Genomic DNA, 21,113 nt, shown 5'->3' with positions numbered 1-21,113 from the left:
TGCAAAAGAGAAATTATGTAACAGTATTTACATAAATATGGGTAAGCATTTGTAGTAACATTTAAAATTTTCATTTTAAAATTTTTTTCTGAGAAAGTGGTGAATTTCTTATTTCAAAGAGGAATTTCTAAAGAAGCTAAACACAATGAAAGAATAAAATACTGATAAAATGCTGAACGAGAGCTTTTACCAATCAATCACACTAAACAAATCACTTGTCATAGAAGTGAGCACAAAAGAAGCATTTGCCTTCCTAAGGAACTGCAAATGCCTTTTAATTTTTCTCTTAGGCTATTTTCTGTAAGGCGACCTTTTGGCCTATACCAGGTTTGGGAAATGTCCATCTGTTCTAGCACGCAAACATTAAGGGAGAAATAGTTGACAATAGCTTCATATTTATCAGATATTGGCAAACTAGAAAACTCGCAGATGGACAGACAGGATGGTGATATGCAAAGAAACCAGGTCACATAAAGAATAGATAAGGAAACTGGCATTGTTCAACATTAAGAAGGTGGGATTTAGCTGGCATATAATCTCTGTTTTCAACTTTCAGAAAACATTTTTGTAGAAGAGAGCATACATTTTTATTTTACTGCTCAGGATCATAGAACAAAGACCAGTGAATGAAAGTTGAAGGAGGAGAGATGTCAGTTAAATATTAGGAAGAACTTTGTAACACTCCTTGGTGTCCAAATGTGGAGTGAGCAGCCTCACATCTAGTAAGTAGGCCAGCACCCGTGCATTTCATGCAGATGCTGGGGGAGCACAGATTAAGGAAATTGTACAAAAGGATTATGGATTAAAAAGAGAATTTACAATAAATTACCTTCCATCTTGAAACATCTATGTTTCCATGAATTCTTGTGGAGAATTTTTTCTAACAGAAAATTAAAATTCCCATTCAAGGATTGCAGCTGGTTTGACACGGTCTGAAAAATTTGCCCCAAATTTTTGAACACCTCACTTTTAATGAAAGTCACTTGGTCACTTGAATTTTTTTTTTTTTGCTTCCTTTTTTAATACTAGGATTTTTATTTTACTTTGATTTTTGTTTCCTTTATGTTAGGTTGTAGACCTACTGACCAGTATTTTAGATCAGTTTGATTGGCACAGATATACACATCTGTACTGTATAACTGACAGCTGTTCAAATCGGGCCAGTACTTGATATAATCAGTTGATCCTCTTGCCATACCAGTTGTTAAATACTTTATATATTACCCGGTTACAGCCATGTATTTATTGAAAGATGATGAAATGGTGACTTCAAAAATACATTCTTTATAAAATGAGCAAGACCTTTAAGCCTTTTGTATGCCTCAAGGATAATTTTACATATTTTCCTCCGTACATGAAGTAGGACATTTCTCAGCTGAAATCTTGCAGGTGATTTTTTTAAATGTCAACAATGAAAGCATTTTTAAGCTCTATTCCTTTTCTTTGCTAGGGGGAGCACATGATGATAGAAATAAATCTCGTCCAGTTGTGATAACATGTGTTCGTCCTGGAGGACCTGCTGACAGGTAAACTTTATCTTTCTGTGTCACTATCCAAAACAAAATAAATAAAGCTGGGGACTTTGACATAGAAGTTGATGTATTAGAAATTTTACAGTAAAATGTAGATATTAAGCAAACATGTTACAATGTGAAAACTGAGAGTCTGAGCTATGGAATCAGAAAAAATAAGGTTTGCCTCTAGAGTCTATACTTACTATACTATATGTTTATCAAGTGACTTAATACTGAGCTCAATTTCCACCACCATTGGAAATGTAGATACTAATATCTACCTTTCAGAGCTGTTCAGTTTTATCAAAGGTTGGAGATATATAATGCCTTGCAGGGGCCTGGCACAGGGGAGGCACTTACAGAACTCAGCTGGCTCTTCTAGGCAGGTGCTGGAAATGCATCTTCTCCTCTTGCTAATCTCCCAGCCTGGACAGATAGGTGGTGGTGGTGAGATTCTTACCATTCTCAACATTCTTACTATTAGTGTTATCTTTTGATAGTGACTATGTAGGTCAGAATGGAAGTGACTTTTAGTAAAATGGAAGACATTTCATTAGTCTCTAGAGTTTTCTTTGCATTTCTCTTCCTTGCTAATTTGAATATGTGAAGGACAAATGCCTTCAACTTTCCTATTGTAAGCCTTGTAGGGCCCCAAGTAAGCTCACAACTGAAGTGTCTCTGGAGATACTTACCTCTGTATTAGTTTCCCACAGTAAAAGTTCACTCTATAATGATAGGGGAACACAACTGCTGCCGTTAGAGACTGTTGAAGGGGAGGAGGAAAATGTACTGATTCCTCCTGTCTCTGTTTGAGACCAGGATAAACTTAAAAACCTTTGTTAAGAGATAAAGATAATAATATTATTTATTATTAATAAATATTAACCATTAATTAATTAACCATTTATAACCATTATTTATTAAGCATTTACTATGTGGTAGGGACTGTACTGAGGGCTTGGCGAACATTATCTTATTTTATCCTTACAACCCACCCTTTAAATGAGGTCTTTGTATCCACATTTACAGATGACAAAACTGCCCAATATGGCAGTGAGTAAGTGAAAGAACTGTGGGAGGAATTCAGGTTTCTTTTCCTTTGAAGCTCATATGATTAGCTCACTTTTAAGAAAGATGATATTTCATATAAAATTAGAAAATAGGCAAACACTGGTGTCTTACTTGTGCTGACGTGTATTTGCATTTGCAGTGGGTAACAAAATGTCCAAGAGTTTCCCCTTTTCCCTTTCCATGTGTCTCTAGTGAATCACTCTTCCTGAAGCGAATTAGAATATTTTCATTTCTTATTAACATTTAGAGTTGGAGTTGACAGAAATGTCAAAACATAGGTTACGAGCTTGTGAGTGGTGTACTTGTATTACCAAATTAATTTAGAACTCAAAAAAATCTGAGAATTTAAGAAAAAAATTGGAGCCAAAGGACTTAGAAAGTGAACTAGGTGAAAGATGTTTATTTCAAAGGTCATTATTATTCTTTCCAAATCCTCAACATATAATCCCACCATTTGATTTTCTCATTTTTGTGCCCCTCCCTGAGGCAGGGTTATCTGGGGGCCACCCTGGCTATACTTTTGTGGTGTCACTGAGTCATCTCTCAACGCCTTGAGTGTCTGTGGTCACAGCAGGGAGAATAGCATTTGCCTTCCTCTTCCAGGGAATGTGAGGTTGAATCAATTTCATGATTGCCAAATGGCCTTATAAATCAGTAGGGAAATTTATAGACAAGGGAAATTTCTCACCAGCAATTCCTATCCTGCTTGGATTCACTGGTAATAATTTGAATGAAATTCCCTGGCTTTTCTGTTTACCTGACTTTGGGAAAATAGGTGAATAGTATTTTCTGGCCTCCAATGAATCCATTTTAGACATTCAGGCAAAAACGTAGAAAAGGGAAAATATGCCCTTCTTACTTTTGTACTTCAAGAATTACCTGTGGGTAACTAGATTTTTTGCTAATGTGTAGTTATTTTCTCATTACTGATTTTCATATTACAGCAATTTTCTGTTCAGGGTTACTTCTTTATACTCTTACTGTCACACTTGATGCTTTAAAAGATTGCAGATGGGATGGATGGCAGAATATGTGTAACAAAATGAATTTGGCTAAGTGACTATTAATCCCGAGCCCCTTTGTGGTAAATTAATAAAGACTATTCCTTTATTCTCCCTTCAGAGAGGGCACGATCAAACCTGGTGACAGGTTGCTCAGTGTGGATGGAATTCGGCTTCTTGGAACCACGCATGCTGAAGCCATGAGTATTCTTAAACAATGTGGACAAGAAGCAACGCTGCTGATAGAATATGATGTCTCAGTAATGGGTATGTTTGAGTCCTGAGGGTATGATCTCTAAGCACCAGAACGTCACTATCTGTCCCTGATTTTGGATTAAGTATGTGTTGTTATGCCCTCCTGGAATAGACAGAATTCATAAATACTATATAATGTTACTCTGTTTGAGTTCAGGAAGATGTGAGTGGCTGTACTTTGTAGTGATGTAGAGTTCTCATGTCAATAGGTTCCATAATAAAGTCTCATTCTGTCAGTGTGTCACCCAGCAATCAGCTCTTCTATGTGGATTACCCTTTGGCAGCAAAGTGTTTTTTCCCCTCCAAATCACAAAAATAGTATTGTTAACGTAAGGATTGGTACTCTTTTTTTTTTATTACATAGAGACTGACAGCAGTAGGTGATTCCTTTCCTTCTTGTAACTTCGCAGTGTGAAGCCAGCTAATCAAAATAATAGAAATGACCATTTATTTCACCATCAGATTTAGGGATAAGAAAAATAAAGGAGATGTAGGATCATTGATTAAAATAAAAACTTGAGTGCAGTTTTCTTTTTTTAAATTATGATTCTACTAGAAAGAAACTATTTTTACACTCATACCTATAGTAAAACTGGCAAGATATTCTCATGTGGCTTTTAAATGGTAAGAGAGCCAACGTCTTGTGTAATGTTGACTAAGGCAGAAAAATTATGAGAGAATGAATTGGAACTTGAAATTGAAACTTAAATCATGCTGTGAGTAAACCTTACAATTATCAGACTCCATTAGGTGACCTGGCTTTACCATCTAGTTTTATGTTGTGAAATGTAGCTGAGAAAAAGAGACTTATTCTACAACTGCATACTCCTTTATTTCTCACTCTGTATGACTCCTCTATAACAGTGTTGTATGAGAGTATTCTTAATCTGTTTGCTGGCCTGAAATGTCTGGAGAGTATGAGGTTTCCTAATGGGAAAGTATGAAACTTAAGGAGTTTTTAGAAGGATAAATGATGTAGTATACCCTTGATGTGGAAAGTTCATAAATGAATATTCCCTCCCTTACTTTCCACCTTCCTTTTTCCCTCTCTCCTTTTTTCTTTCCATCCTTCATTCCCTCCTTTCTTTCTGTCTTATTTTTGTTATATGTTTTTTTAATTAGATGTTGAGTTAGTCCGTTTTCAACTCTACTAATTTCTAGATATTAATTTGGAGCATATGATTTGATTTCCCTGTGCCTTATTTGTCAAATGGGGACTAGCATCCCTTTTTTAAAGGCAATTATAAAGATAAAATCAGATTACATAAGTAAGGTATATTTTAAATGATGAGACAAGTGGATTGTTAACATTAAAAATTGAAGCAGATATTTGACAACTAACTACTTTGTTCAGTCTACAAACATTTATTGAAGTAAATGGCAGGGAACAGGAAAAAGATGAACAAAATAGACCTGGTCCCTGACCTTATGAAGCTTGCAATGGATAGGAAGAACAGACAGTAAACAAGGGTATTACCAAACAGATAAACTCATAAAATGTGATCATTGCTGTAAAGGACAAGAACAGTATTCTGTAATAGAGAATAAGGGCAGGCACAGGTGAGGGTTGGCAGGTGATTTAAATAGGGAAGTCAGTGAAGAGGTAAGAGGTTAAAACCCAAAGGCTTAGAAGGAACCGGCTCCCAGACTGAAGACAATAGTCTCTGTACGGCTGCAGCATTCCACATCAGAGAGACAAGGTCTCCTCCACTGGGATAGATACCATTTAAGGGAAAAGCCCTCCAAGTTTCACCATTGCCAGGGTCAGGAGGGAATGGCGTGACCCTACCTGTTTGCCTTCTTTCCAACTCAGTCTCACATTCTGAATGAAACCTGACAGTTTTCACACCCTAGAATTCCCAGTCAGCTCCTTAATGTAGGAGAAAGTGGACTATCAGGAAGGAAACTCATTTTAAGAGTTCCTCAAGGTTGCTGAATATAAGATGATTATACAAAAATCAGTTGCCTTTCTGTATATCAGCCCAAACAGAAAGTTAAAATTTTAAGGTGTCCTTTATAATAGCAATGCAATTACAAGGTTCCTGTAAGGAATAAACCTTATAAAAGTTGTATGAACCCATTATAGATATAGATATGCATATGCAAATACAGATGCATAAAAGAATACTTAAATACATAAAGACCTATATTATGATCTTGGAGGGGAAGCTTTAATAGCTAAAAGATGTCATTTCTCCCAAATGTATCCACAAATTTAATTCTATTTAAAATCTCAAAAAAAAGCATCTTTGAGGTTACCTGAATAAGCTGTTTTTTAAATGTACATGAAGTTAGAAAAGGGAGCAAGGAAAAATTGTCAAAATATTTTTGAAACAATCTGAAGATAAAGAATATTGTTCTACCCAATATCAAGACTCATTCTAAAATTGTGGCCTTAAGTCTATCTAATATTAACATGGGATAAAGAGACCAGTAGAAGAGGATAAAATGCCTGAAACAGACCACTGTCCATATGGAACCAGAGGTACAGTCAAACATCAGTGAAGAAATGTTCAACCAATCAGTAAATGATGCTGGAACAGTTAACCACTTGGGGAAAATTAAATTCCTACTTCATATTATACCTAAAAATAAATTTTATATTTACTTAACCATTTCCCAGTAGACTGCTATTATAAATAACTAAAAAAAAATCTTTCTACCTAAATTTTTGTCTGTATTTCTCATTTCATTGAGACAATGTGTTAAATATATTTGAAACATAATTCCAATTGTCTTCCAGAAAAGTTGCACTATTTTATATTACTACCAGCAATGCTTTAAGTGTATATCTCATCAGAGTTCGTCAATATTGAATATTATTTTTAATATATCTTATTTGTTAGGTAAACATTGCATTATATTTTAATTCAACTCAAAAAATTTCTAGTGCAGGTAAGTATTTTTTCGTATGGTCGTCTTCATTTTCTATTGTCATTTATGTCCTTTTTTCATTTTTCTATTGGAGATGCTTTTACTTTTTGTTTATTGGCTTGTACTATTTATATATTAAAGGCATTAGTCATCGGTTTTTCATAAAAACTTTTCTCAGTAGCTTATTTCCCTTCAAAGTTATTTATGGACTTCTATTGTGATAGCTTTCTGTCACTCTTAGATAAAGCTAAATAGATACAGCAATAGTTCAGTAGTATATGTACACATCAATATCAGCATTTTGGTCAAAACCCTTCAACAAGTCTCTAGGAAGTTCCAAACTTTCCCACATCTTCTGTCTTCTTCTGAGCCCTCCAAACTGTTCCAATCTCTGCCCATTATCCAGTTCCAAAGTCACTTCCATATTTTCAAGTATCTTTATAGCAGTGCCCTATTTCCCTCAATATCAATTTTCTATATTAGTCTGTTTTCACACTGCTCTAAAGAACTACCTGAGACTGGGTAATTTATAAAGAAAAAAGGTTTAATTGACCCACAGTTCTGCATGGCTGGGGAGGCCTCAGGAAACTTGCAATCATGGAGAAGAAAGGCACATCTTACATAGTGGCGAGAGAGAGATGAACCACCACACACTTTTAAACCATCAGATCTTGTGAGAACTCACTATCATGAGAACAGCATGGGGGAAAACTGTCCCCATGATCCAATCACCTCCCACCAGGTCCTGCCATCAACATGTGAGATTACAATTCAAGATGAGATTTGGGTGGGAACACAGAGCCCAACTATATCAACCAGTCTAAGGAGGGAATTTATTAGCCTACAAAAGTAAAAAGCCCAAGATATATCCTGGCTTTAGAAACAAGTTTAATAATGTCATAGGAGTTTTGTCTCTCAGTTCTCCTTGCCTGAGAAAGGCTCTCCTCTGTCACAGCAAGATGGCCCTACCACCCAAAAGTCTGCATTATTTTGAGAGTTTGTGATGCCAGAAAAAGAAACAAGACTGATCTCCTCTAAAAGATTCTTAATGACTTAGCTTGGGGCAAATGCTGATCACTACACTAAGCATTGTATCTAGGGATATAGTGCACTCTACAACTGTGGTATGGAAGGCAAGAACATATGTTGAATGACCCAAACAGAATGAGCCACAGAAATGGCAATTCCGCAAAGTAGATGATGTGGGATTGAAAAAGAAAATAATAGGTGCCATTTTAAGACGCAATTAAATGTTAAATATTATATTCCCACTAATAGTATGTGAGAGTTTCCTTTGCTTCACATCCTCACTAATGCTTTGTATTTGTATTAGTCCATTTTCATGCTGCTGATAAAGACATACTCAAGACTAGGCAATTTACAAAAGAAAGACATTTAACGGACTCACAGTTCCACGTGGCTGGGGAAGCCTCACAATCATGGCAGAAGGTGAAAGGAACGTTCCACATGGTGGCAGACAGGAGAAGAGAACTGTGCCGGGAAACTGCACAGTTTCCCTGATGCCCTTTATAAAACCATCAGATCTCATGAGACTTATTCACTATCACGAGAATAGCATGGGAAAGACCCGCCACCATGATTCAATTACCTCCCACCATGCCCCTCCCACAACACATGGGAATTATGAGAGCTACAATTCAAGATGAGATTTGGATGGGGGTACAGCCAAACCATATCAGTATTCTCTGCCTGTTTCATTCTAACCGTTCTGATCAGCGTGTGGTGGCATCTCATTTTAAGTTTGATATACATTTCCTGGATGAATAACAATGTAGAGCCCCTTTTCATTGCCAGGAAGACATGCTTATGGCTTTGGTTTTACTTTCATGAATAATACTTTGATTTATTTACATACTACTACAAGTACACACATTATTTCTTAGAAAGTGTGTGTGTGTGGTGTGTGTACAATATAGATATCAATACCTCAACCCTGGAATCAGATATATTTTTTCAGTAAATCTCAAATGATAAATATTAGTAAATTCAGTGCTCTGTTTAGGAAAGCTATTGAAACTGTCAATTTTATTAACTAAAGTTTAATTTAGTCTGTGTTGACATTTTAAGGACAATTTTTTGAAATAAGGAAGACTGAGAAAAATAATTTGAAGAAAAATTAAGAGTTCAATTTTAGATATGCTAAGTTTGAGATGTCTGTCCATTATGTAAGTGGAGGTATGAGTTGAAAGTTGAGTATTTTAGGTGGAGTTCAGTACACAGGTCAGAGCAGAAGATATAAATGTTTAAGTCATCATCACTTATATTGCAAGGCTGGATGAGACACGTAGGGGAGAGAGTTTAGGCAGAGAAGAGAGAGGCCCAGGGACTGAGCTCTGAGACCATCCCGTAGTTACATCAGGAATGTGGCCAATGCACTGATGGAGACAGTGATCCAAGGTCAAGCGTGGAGTCATGGAGGCCAGATTTTTCCTGTGTAAAATGGTGGCAATTACACTACCACACTCACAAGTTGCTATGAGGAGCAAAAGGATTAATGCATATGTGGTGCTTGGCACATCATATGTGCTCAATAAATTGTGAACAAATTATTTAAAATGCTATGGGGAAAACCTACACTTCAATATTGTTGAACTATATTACCAAATAATTGGGTCTGAGAGCCCTGTGGTTGGAAAAGTAACATAAAAGTATAAGGAAAGCATGAGCATCTTTTTTTTTCTTCTTCAACTTTTAAGTTCAGGGGTAAATGTGCAGGATGTGCAGGTTTGTTACATAGGTAAACGTGTGCCATGGTGGTTTGCTGCACGGATCAACCCATCACCTAGATATTAAGCCCAGCATCCATTAGCTATTCTTCCTGATGCTCTCCCTTCCCCTGCTCCCCCGACAGGTCCCAGTGTGTGTCGTTCCCCTCCATGTGTCCATATGTTCTCATCATTCAGTTCTCCCTTATAAGTGAGACATGCAGTGTTTGATTTTCTGTTCCTGCATTAGTTTGCTGAGGAGAATGGCTTCCAGCTCCATCCATGTTCCGTCAAAGGACATGATCTCATTCCTTTTTATGGCTGCGTAGTATTCCATAGTGTATATGTATCACATTTTCTTTATCCAGTCTGTCATTGATGGACAGTTGGGTTGATTCCATGTCTTTAGAAAGCATGAACTTCTAAGGAAAAAAGTTCTGAAAGCAATGACTGTAGTAAAATACAGTGCCTTTTAAAGTAAGACAAACTTGGTTTTGGATTTTGGCTCTCTGTTGACCTTGGGCAATATTTAACCTCTCCAAGCTCCAACTTTTCCATCTCTAAAGTAGGGATGATGGTAGTATTTCTTCATAGGGCTGATGAAAAGATGAAGGGAGTGAATACATGTAAAGTGCTCGCCTTAACCAAACTGTTAGTGAATACCAAGAAATTAAATTGGCTCTTTTCATGCTCCACTTCTCTAAAATGAACCTCAAGTCTACCATTACACTGGATTAAGATGAAACTGATGGTTCACTCTGTGACAACATTGAATTGTTGTTAGAAAGTATATTTGGAAATGACATGTTCTGGATCATTTTATGTTCTGAAAGTTCGTCAGAATACTTATTTTGCTTAGACCTTTGCTAAAATATTTCTAAAATATGTTCCTGAGAATATATATTAAGTTAGGTACTTGAGTCTTTGGTAGAGGAGCACACAACTATCCCAAGAACATCGTTCTGAACACCAATCCTTGGGCAGGTGTTATAGAGTCAAGAGGTGTAGAAGATTGTGCCAAATCTGTACTGACTTGTAACTTGCTCTGGATTTTTAAAATTACATGATTCTCTAATATTTGTCTATTTTATAACTTCCTTCCCTGGGAAGAACTACAGACGACAGTCAGTGAACATGAAATTCTTGCTGGCTGAATAAAACAAGGCTCACTGTAGAGTAATTATAACGAGAGACAGTTAATGTCTACAGTGATCTTAGTAGCTTTCAAATGTAACCAACAAACTATTGCAGTTGATAGTAAAGATGGAACAATAACTAAAATATTTTTCCCAAATGCTCTGAGCTTTCCCACTGTTGTGCCCAATATCTAGTATTCCTATGCACAAACTTTGCAAAACTATAGTACTGGCCCAGGTCAAATCCATCTCCCTCATTCATCCTGTTCTTATTTGGATTATTCAATCTCTTATTTTTCCTTTTGAGAGAGGAAGGAGCACTCTCTGTAATACTTTCCTGGTGACTCTTGAAAGTATTTACATTTTAATTTACCTTAATAATCTATGTATTTTTCTATTGTGCCACTAGTTTCTACAGACTCTGTGGGGACACTAACCAATCATCTTTATCTGAGTATTTCCATAACATCTAATGTGGAGCCCTCACACATACATAGAAGGCACTTAAAGACAACTGTGAATTGAACAATGTGTTCACCCATAGATTAGCTGTTCTTATGAATCATCATCATTAAGTGGTATGTGTAGAATGTAGCAGAACATCAGTGTTTATGCTGTAGGTTTAAAATGAAGTTACTACATGATTTTATTTTACATTGCAAAATGACATCATGGATCTTTCAATCACAACACCTCCTAATCTACCTATGATATTTTTCTGAATTCCTGTAAATCTCTGTCTTTCCCTTTAGCTGTAACTGTCTTTGGTCAGCTTCAAACCTTTCTTTTTGATCACCTAGATTATGCTAGCATGCAAAACCAAGGATACTGAGAAAAGTTTTATCATTTCCTTAGAAATGCCCAACAGTGTTAGCTAGGCATGGTAGCACCACCTGTAGTCTTAGACACTGAGGATGCAGAGGCTGGAGGATTGCTTCAGCTCAGGAGTTTGAGGCTGCCATGAGTTATGATCACACCGCTGCACTCCAGAATGGGCGAGAGAGCAAGAGCCCTCTTTTAAAAAAAAAAAAAAAGATAAGAAAGGAAGGAATGCCCTATGGTATTATATCTTTGCCCAGCAGCTACATGGGCAGTCCTTACTTATATGCATTTAATCTCGAGCAAACATAAAATAGCAATTTTTAAATAATTCCTTTTTATCAAGACTGCTATGAGTCTTCAGAAGAGATTATTAACTCCCTTGCAGTAAAAAATTACAGGTTTATTGGCATTATCACAACTGTATCTTGGCTATATTTTGTATTTTATTTTGGGGAGATACCAAGATATAAAACTTACAACAGTCGCAAGAGTAAGTTAGTCACTATTCATACTTTATCGATTTCTTTCATTTGTTTCTTTTGTTTTCTTTTTTTGAGACAGAGTCTCGCTCTGTAGCCCAGGCTGGAGTGCAGTGGCGTGATCTTGGCTCACTGCAAGCTCCACCTCCTGGGTTCACGCCATTCTCCTGCCTCAGCCTCCTGAGTAGCTGGGACCACAGGCGCCCGCCACCACGCCCAGCTAGTTTTTTGTATTTTTAGTAGAGACGGGGTTTCACCGTGTTGGCCAGGATGGTCTCCATCTCCTGACCTTGTGATCGGCCTGCCTTGGCCTCCCAAAGGGCTGGGATTACAGGCATGAGCCACCACGCCAGCCCATACTTTATCAGTTTCTTACAGGTGATCTCAGTGAACTGGAAACAGTTTTCCAAGGGCTGCTAAAGTATTTGTAACACGACACACAAGCTTCCTTGTGGGTTACCAGCTTAACTTTCTTTTCATGGAAAATGTCATTAAAGGGACGTTCATAGGGTTTCCTACATAAAAGAAGTCTATAAGTTTTAAATGACAGTGGTATTTTAAGATAAAAATTGGATTTTCTTATATGTTCTCTGTTTTCTAGAGAAAAAAAGGTTAATTTTTGCAGAATATTCTGGCTCCCACCTTCCTCATTCCCTTTTACATATTCAAACTCAGAGCCACTTACTATGTTTCTGGAGATAAAACTAGTGGGTGAGAAAAGAGTTACCCTAGTTTAGGAAAGGGTATGAATTTTTAGTTACTTTTATATTACTAAATTAGAATAGAGTATGCTTTAAAATTTACTTTTGTGTTAGTACAACACACAAAGAGAAAAGCACTGAAATCTTAGTTGTACAACTTATTAAATTTTCATTTATGTGTTCTCCATTGAGGTCAAGAAATGAAACATAATTATCATCACCAAAACCCCCATTGTGCTTTCTCTCTCATCCCTTCTCCATATGTAACCCCTGTCTTGATTTCCTAAACCAGAAATTCATTTTGCTGGACTGTAAACTTTATATAAATGAAATCATACAGTGTATTTATTTGGTAGCTGGGTTCTTTTGCCTAAATTATGTTTGTGAGATTGCATCATATTGTTGCCTATAGCAATAGTTCGTTCTTTTTAATTGTTGTATAGTATTCCATTGTGTGAATAGATCACAATTTGAATACTTCCTTATTGATTATCATTTGGGTATTTTTCAGCTTGCCACTCCTATAAATAATACCATTGTGAACATTCTAATATTTGTCTTTTCGAACATATGTATGCATTTCCATCAGATTATACCTAGTAGTGGAATTGCTAGGCCTTAAGTTACATGTCAGTTACATGCTTTGGTAGATACTGCCAACCAGTGTTTCCTAAGTGGCTGCACCAATTTACACTCCCACTAACAGTTTCACATCCTTCACATCCTCACCAGTACTTGGTATTGTCAGTCTTTTTCATTATAACCATTCTGAAAAGAATATAATAATATATCATTGTGGTTTTAATGTCTATATCCCAGATGAATAAGAATGTTGAGTACCTTTCAATATTGGCCATATGGATATTTTTGTGAAATGTCTGCTCAAGTGTTTTGATCCATTTTCTTTCTATTGGATAATTCTGTTCTTCTTATTGGTTTATATGATTTCCTTATATATTGTGTATACAAGCCCTTTTTCAGTTATGTGTTACAAACTAATTCTGGCTACTGAATGCAAAATAAATGCCAAAATTAGTAGATACAAGCTATACATTCCAACAAAATTTTGAGTTACTTTTTGGAATTTTTTTAAAGAATTAGACACAGAAGCTTGAAAGAAGATAAAAAATCATTCTCTAATATTTAGATAGATGTTGCTCTTGGGTTCCCTACACCAACCCCTCCCACCATTACTGTATTATTTTTCTATTACATTGTAGCAAAATGCCACAAAGGTAGTGATTTACAGTTTTATAAGTTAGAAATCCAGGCAGGCGTGGATGAGTTTTTTGCTTAGGATCTCACAAGGCCTAGGTCAAGATGTCAGCAGGCTAAGCTCTTATCTGTAAGGTCTGGGAAATAATCCCTTCCAAGCTAACACAGGTTGTTGGCAGAGTCAATTCCTTGGAGTCAGTCCAAGGTCCTCATTTCCTTGCCAGCTGCTCTCTGGAACCATTTGCTGTTCCTAGAAACCACCCACATTTCTTCTCACATGGCCCCTCCATCTTCAAGCCAGCAATGGTGCATTGAGTCCTCATATTTCATATATCTCTGACTTTCTCCAGTGCCTTCCTCTCATACTACTAGTTGGAGAAAGTCCTCTACTTTTAAGGACTCATTTGATGACCTTGGGACCACCCAGATAATCTCCCCTTTTAAGGTTCACAATGTCAAATGACATAACAGAGTAATTGAAGTTATATGTTATATCATGATACTAACAGAATCTGGGGCTTAGGGCATGGAATCTTTGGGGGATAAATCCAGAAATTCTGCCTATCATAGGACTGTACACCAAAATCAAGATGAAGAGACAGGAACAGACTAGAAAAGAAATGCCAGTAGTTGGAAGTCTAACCAATTGTTTAGAGGTTATCAGCTAGAGCAACTCCAGTGCCTAGCAATGTGCCTGGCATAAAGGACACTCTCAATAATATTTTTCAAACAAATGAATAATTAGCTTTTGAGATTTTTTCTAATCTCCATATTTGACTACAGCATGTTTTATCATCTTTCTCTGGATATTCTTGAACAAATAAATGATAAAGTATCGCAAAACTATATACATTATATATGAGGCTCATCTAGGCCAGGGGGAGTCAATAATCTTCTATTTTTTATGTCATCTCTGATTAACTGATGGTGGCCATCTGAAACACTGCATTGAGAAGGATTTTGCAGTTTGAAGATTGTTGAGGCTTGAAGGATTTTGAAGTTTAAAGGAAAAGAGCACTGTGATTACCTACACCATCTACCTGAGCACTACAGGTACATGTGATTACAAATGCATCTTATTACCATCCCACACCCACTTAGAGACCTAAGTGAGATTCAAGCCACTAGACCAAAGAACGAGTCCATATCTAATTCAGCTTTAGAGGCTTTCTATCTGATAAATCTGAATAATAGAACAGTTTGTTGTCATCTTTTGCTTCTTCCTACAACTGGAAGTTTATGCTTCTTCCTACAACTTCCACACACATTAATCCCCATTTTTTACACCCTCTACAAGAGGCAACAAACTGGAGGGCATGGCTGTGGAACATGTATTTTTCAACCTTCACAATGTTTTTGGGAAGTTGGAATTTGTTTTCAACACCTAAAAAGAGAGACTTTGTATTTAGAATAAATCTAAATATTGGGTTACTCTTAGTAATTTGACATCACCGGGTCAACATTCCTGCATGTAACCCTTAGCTTGAGTTGACTCTCAGACTGCCCCTCTTGATGGGGATGTTCTTGCCAGTTTGTCCAAATCATGTCCCTGACAGTACAGCCTTATAGCAAGTCACCATCATGCCTGTCCCTCAGGCACTTGGGTTTGTGATTCCCGCTCTACACAATGACCTTTTTGTTTCAGCCAACCTAGCTCCAAGACAGCCTAACTTGTATAGACTCTCAAAAAGAAGATCCCTATGAGAAGTTCCTGTCCCAAGTGGTCAACAGTCTTCTCTTTCTAACCTCACATTTCCCGGAACAGGTATTTGGGAGGAATGGGAAGTTTCTGGCAGAGTCCCAGTCTCTCTCTTCACAGCCACTGTAGGTTCCCCCAGGCTTTTCTCTCCTGGGCCTGCAGCCTCCTGTTCACCACACTCTGATTGTTTCTTTCAACTCAGGGGGCACATGTGTATCCTGACAACTCCTTCTGTTAGGGGTAGAAGGTATCCGAGTTACCAGTGGCGAATCCATATGGGTCTGCAGCAACCTTGATTCTTGCCTCCTCAGAAGAAAGAATTCAACTGAGGGGCATAAGGCAGAAAAAGAGACCAAGGCAAGCTTTCAGAGCAGGAGTGGAAGTTTATTTTAAAAAGCTTTAGAACAGGAAAGAAAGGAAAGTACACTTGGAAGAGACCCAAGCAGGCATTTAACCTTGACCCTGGGGCTTGATATGCTGGTCCACCTCCAGCATCTTGCACCCCTTTCCCACGATTTCTCCCTTACGGTGGGCTGCCTGCATGTGCCCTCCTTATGCTTGGGAAGTGAGCATGTGCAGTGCGTTTAAGAAGTTGTACGCATGCCCATCTGAAGGTTTCTTCCCTTTTCTGGTGGAATGCCCCCAAAAGTCATACTCCACCATTTTGTCTCTTAATACACATGCCCGGTTCACTCGCCCAATTCCTGAGACCCTGTTGAAAGCCAATTACCAATTTCAAGTATTTTCATCTGTTTGGGAAGTTGCCTCTCGCTGGTGTCTGCATTCAGTTAACACTTTATTGTGACAGCTGTGGACCATCAGGAGATTGTCTCTCCCTGGTGCACTGGCTGCTGAATTATCGTTTTTAGAGCAGCAGTGTGATAACTGCCAAACCATCACCTGATAATCACCTGACATTCCTGGTGGGTGGGGAACAGAGTCCTCTCCTGCCCCGCTCATGCCTGTCTAACTTCATGTAACAATTCCTAATATGTTAATTGTTCATTTCTGGGCCTCTGAAGTAATTTGGATAGTCTGATTTTAGTGTAGACTATGTTAGGCCATTCTTGCATTGCTATAAAGAAATACCTGAGACTGGGTAATTTATAAAGAAGAGAGGTTTAATTGCCCCGCAGTTCTGCAGGCTGTACAAGCATGGTGTCAGCATATACTTGGCTTCTTGGAAGGCTGCAGTGAGCTTTTTCTCATGGCAGAAGGTGAAGTGGAAGCAGGCACATCACAGGACAAGAGCATAAGCAAGAGAGAGAGAAGGAGAGGATACCACATAATTTTAAACAGCCAAATCTTATGAGAACACACTATAGTGAGGACAGCACCAAGCCATGAGGAATCTGCCCCCATGACCCAAACACCTCCCAACCAGGCCCCATCTCCAGCACTGGGAATTACATTTCAACATGAGATTTGGAAGTGACATCCAAACTATATTAGAGGTATTCATAACCACTTTCAAATTCCCGAATAACACAAATGTAAGAATACAAAATACTGTAAAATGTAATTCAGGAGCTCCTTCTAGAAGCTTAGTGTTGTATTAGGTACCATGGTGATGAGTAGTTGATTCCAAGTAGGAGTAACATGGACAAATAATTTAATATATACATTTTCTCTAAGGGCCAAATTGATGATATTTTAGGTAATATCCATTGTGATAGAATCAGAAGGGTTTTTTAAAACATCTTTGGGCCACTACTCCTAATTCGTAGCATGAGGAGAACAGACTATATCATCTTAGAGGTTCTTCCAGCTCTACTATTCTATCCCTGGACCTGGTAAATTCTCTTACAAGATTTCAGAATTTATCATCACTGCTTTTTTCATCTATGTCACCATAAATACAAAACAAAAATGATATAAATAAAAATAGTTTAACCAATTTAAAGTGGTTACAGCTAAAATCACCATCTGAAAAGGGAAGTTGATCATTTCCATTGTTAATCACATCAAATCCAGTAGTCCTGTTGACAATTACAAATTTTCCAAAGATTACTCCCCAGCATTCTCATAGTAGGCATAAAGCCAGCATGCTGCTGTGAAGCCATTATCTGTGAAGATTTTGATCTTAGCATTCTGAGATATTTACTAAATTAATGGGAAGTTGGTTAAAATTCCCTCCTTTTCGGATTGTATATGATACTTCTAAAATGAAGCATGTCCTTTAGGGAGAAAATTATCCCTTTAATTTTAGCATATTTTAAAAATAGGGAAAACTGACCAAACTCTGTCAGGGGAGGTGATCTCTCTTTGTGTGATGAGTTTCTCTGAGGTCATGTACATGTATTAGTTAGACAAGAATGGCTTTTCCTTTTGAGAAGAGTAGCAGGAAAGCACTTCTATTGATCACAAGGTCAGTCTGAGGCCATCTTTTATAGAGTGCTATTAAGTACTAATTAAGATTACTTTTCTCTGTGATTGTATACTAATTTTATATTCCTCTTAATAAAATGAGCTGCAGTTATTCACTGGGGAAAAAATTACTCTTCTTTTTTACCTTCCATTAGCCATTATATAATAGTATATAGCTTCAAAAGAAACAGAAGACTACAATATTTCTCGTCAGGCATGATGTAATTTTCTCCATATTTTAGCTATCTTTGTCCAACAGCATTAACTACAGTGCTTGGTATGTAATAAAAAAAATTTTTTTAAGAATTATTTCTGGTATACCAATGGGTGTTAAAATACCAGGTTAACTCTGACAGTCATACTGTTAAGGGGATAAACTATTTTACTACTTGTTTCTATGACTTTGACACTGAAAATGACTCCTAGATGCCCCTGTAAGATCACCTAGGAGGGTACAGTTGCTTAATACAGTAATACCCACTGAGTCCCCTGCCTCCTGGCTCTTCTGTATGACACAGGCTTCACAACCATGACAGAAACTGCCCTGAATCTGTCTTGAGGTCAGGAGCTCAGAGAATTTTGGTAAGGACCCTCTGGTTTACTTTTAAGATTAAAGAAGAGTTTCTCTACTGTGAATTCTCAGAAGCAGGTTGAGATCATACTTTTAATGTGAATTTCTTTGAGAGCACACCAATATACAATGTCTTCTTTCTGTATCACCTGAAGTTCTTACCACCTGAAGAAATTGTATTGGTAGCAGTAAAACAGGAAATGGAAGAGCCAGCAAGCTTTCACCTGATCTCTATGGGGGCATCACAGATTAGACCTGTCCTCACTGAAAATCACTGTAGCATCTAATGGACTCATTCACATGGAATATTGAATGATTGACTATTACACAGATCACCTCTCCTACTGAATTATTTTACTTAAAAACAAGTAGAATGCAAGAGACTCACTGTGAAATTTTTCCCGGAACCTCTTTACCTTTCCTGTCTCTGAAGACTCTCTCTCGTAACATCAACATCTGTTCTCACCATTCCCATTGTCTCTATTTAGACATCTCCCGGTTAGTTATAAAATAAAGGCCACAATTTTTAGTCTAACACTAAGACTCTACCCAGCCTTTCCCTGACCTACCTCTCCTAGATTTGTTTTTTGTTGTGCTTCAGCCACACTGAACACCTCATGATTTGTCACCAAGGATTTACTATGTTTTTCTGTTTCTTCATGACTTTCATCCTATCTGGAGACAATAGAGTATTGTGATTAAAAGGACCCAGATTTGTTTCCTGGCTCTGTAACTTACTGGATGTGTGACCTTTCTAAGTCTTTACAATGGGGATTGGTCATAGCAGCTCCTTCCTGTGGTTATTGTGATGATCAAAGTTGTTAATACATTTAGAGCACTTGACACATTTTTGGCACATATAGAAAATTTTAAAATCTGCTTTTATTGTTGTTTTATTATTACTGTTGTTATTAGATGAATTTTCCTACTCTGCTATTACAGTCTTTCAAATTTGTTCCTATTTCTTGGTTTTTGTTTGTTTGTTTGTTTTGTTTTGTTTTGTGTTTGAGATAAGATCTTGGCTCTGTCGCCCAGGCTGTAGTGAAGTGGCAGGATCACAGCAGCCCCGACCCCCTGGGCTCAAGCCATCCTCCCACGTCAGCCTCCTGAGTAGCTGGGACTACAGGCGTACACAACCATGCCTGGATAATTTTATATTTTTATTTTTTTGTAGAAACAGGGTCTCCCTGTGTTGCCCAGGCTGATCTTGAACTCCTGGGCTCAGGAGATCTTCCCACCTTGACTTCCCAAAAGTGCTGGTATTACAGGCATGAGCCACTGTACCCGGCCTGTTCTTAGAGTTATCCTGGTAAACCCACCTAAAGGAAATACCTCTATTCCATTAACTCTCATACCATCTTATCTTTTTTTAGATGCTTCCTATATCTCTGCCCCATTCAGTGTAGTTCTATAGTTATCTGTGTGTGTGACTGTCTCTCTTCCTTAACATTATAAACTCCTTGACGACAGGAGCTATTTCTACCCATATCGTATCCTTTCTTGTGCCCTGTACATAAAATATATTATTTGTTTATTGGTCGATGAAACAAACAAATGAACAAATAAATGAAGAATATTTGATTTTGAGCCTTTCTGCCAAATGTAATAATATCCAGAATAATTTCTTATATTTAGAGCACTTTTTACAATCTTCATCATATTTTATCCTCATAATAACCTATTTAAGGAAAACAGGCTACCTCTTGTTTTTTGAGAAAAAGACTGAAAGGGCTGTGTTGACATGGGAGTCTGTCACTTCTTGATAAATGGAAGAATCCACATGACTTCCACAGTGATAGGTCAGTTCACATAAGGCTAGTGAATTCATTTGCAACTTAAGTGGACAACAAATCCCATTTTCTAAACAAAAGATACAGAGCTTAATAGGCTTCATGGTCACCATACACTTAATGTTGAAGGCTACATTTCAAAAATATTATGTAAGAACTTTGTAGTTGACATTTGGATGTCCCAGGGAACTTTTTGCTCCTTCTCAGTGATCATGAGACTGATCTTAAATAATACCTTTCCCCCAGTGCACTATTCTCTTTACAACGCTGTTTTTCCCAGAGCTCCTGTGGTCACAGGCTATAAATATTTATAATCTTCTCTTCCTTGTAGCACAAAGACTATTTCACTTCAAGGCCCCTTATCACTTACCAATGGTATAGGTTCAAGACTAAATAAAAAATGTTGGAGTTGTAATTATTATTTTTATATTCTTCATGATGTAGGAAAAGAGGGTAATTTGGCTGGTTTTAAAGATAAGAAATCTCAACTACATTTTTCTTTTTTTGCCTGTATGACACAGTTTCTAAATGTCAAAGTCAAAACTGAGTCTTTTCTCTAACATAATACGTTGCCATTAGCAGATTATAGTAATAGTAATTTTTATTTGCTAAGTTCCTATGATGTTTAAGGCATTTTGTAAACATTATCACATTGCATTTTAACTGTAAGAGAGAGACTTAAGAATCCCTATTTGAGAAATCAGAGGAAATAAAACAAGTTGCCTGGGTAGAAAATAACAGAGCCAGAATTCAAACTGTTATGCCTGATTTCAGAACCCTTGCTTAAAAGCAGTTTAACCAGAGAAGCTTTAACACAACGTTTATATGATAATTCTTAAAATTAACTGTTTAGAACTTCTCCCCCTTAGACTGTTCCTCTCCCATCTTCCCC

At 37.3% G+C, this 21,113-nt stretch overlaps 1 protein-coding gene across 11 annotated transcripts in view; it reads left to right on the top strand.

Annotated features, from left to right (window-relative positions):
• GRIP1 (glutamate receptor interacting protein 1) overlaps positions 1 to 21,113 on the top strand; it is a 720,325-nt gene that overhangs the window by 553,247 nt on the left and 145,965 nt on the right. For all 11 annotated transcript variants that reach the window (XM_031651086.1, XM_031651082.1, XM_031651081.1 and 8 more), the window contains 2 exons: positions 1,451 to 1,526; positions 3,708 to 3,853. In XM_031651086.1, coding sequence (XP_031506946.1) covers positions 1,451 to 1,526; positions 3,708 to 3,853 — 222 coding nt within the window. The remainder of the gene's footprint in view (positions 1 to 1,450; positions 1,527 to 3,707; positions 3,854 to 21,113) is intronic.

The sequence above is a fragment of the Papio anubis genome, chromosome 9, assembly GCF_008728515.1.
Source record: "Papio anubis isolate 15944 chromosome 9, Panubis1.0, whole genome shotgun sequence".
Lineage (NCBI taxonomy): Eukaryota > Metazoa > Chordata > Mammalia > Primates > Cercopithecidae > Papio > Papio anubis.
Note: the sequence above shows the minus strand (reverse complement) of the source record. Positions and strands in the feature narration are given on the sequence as shown.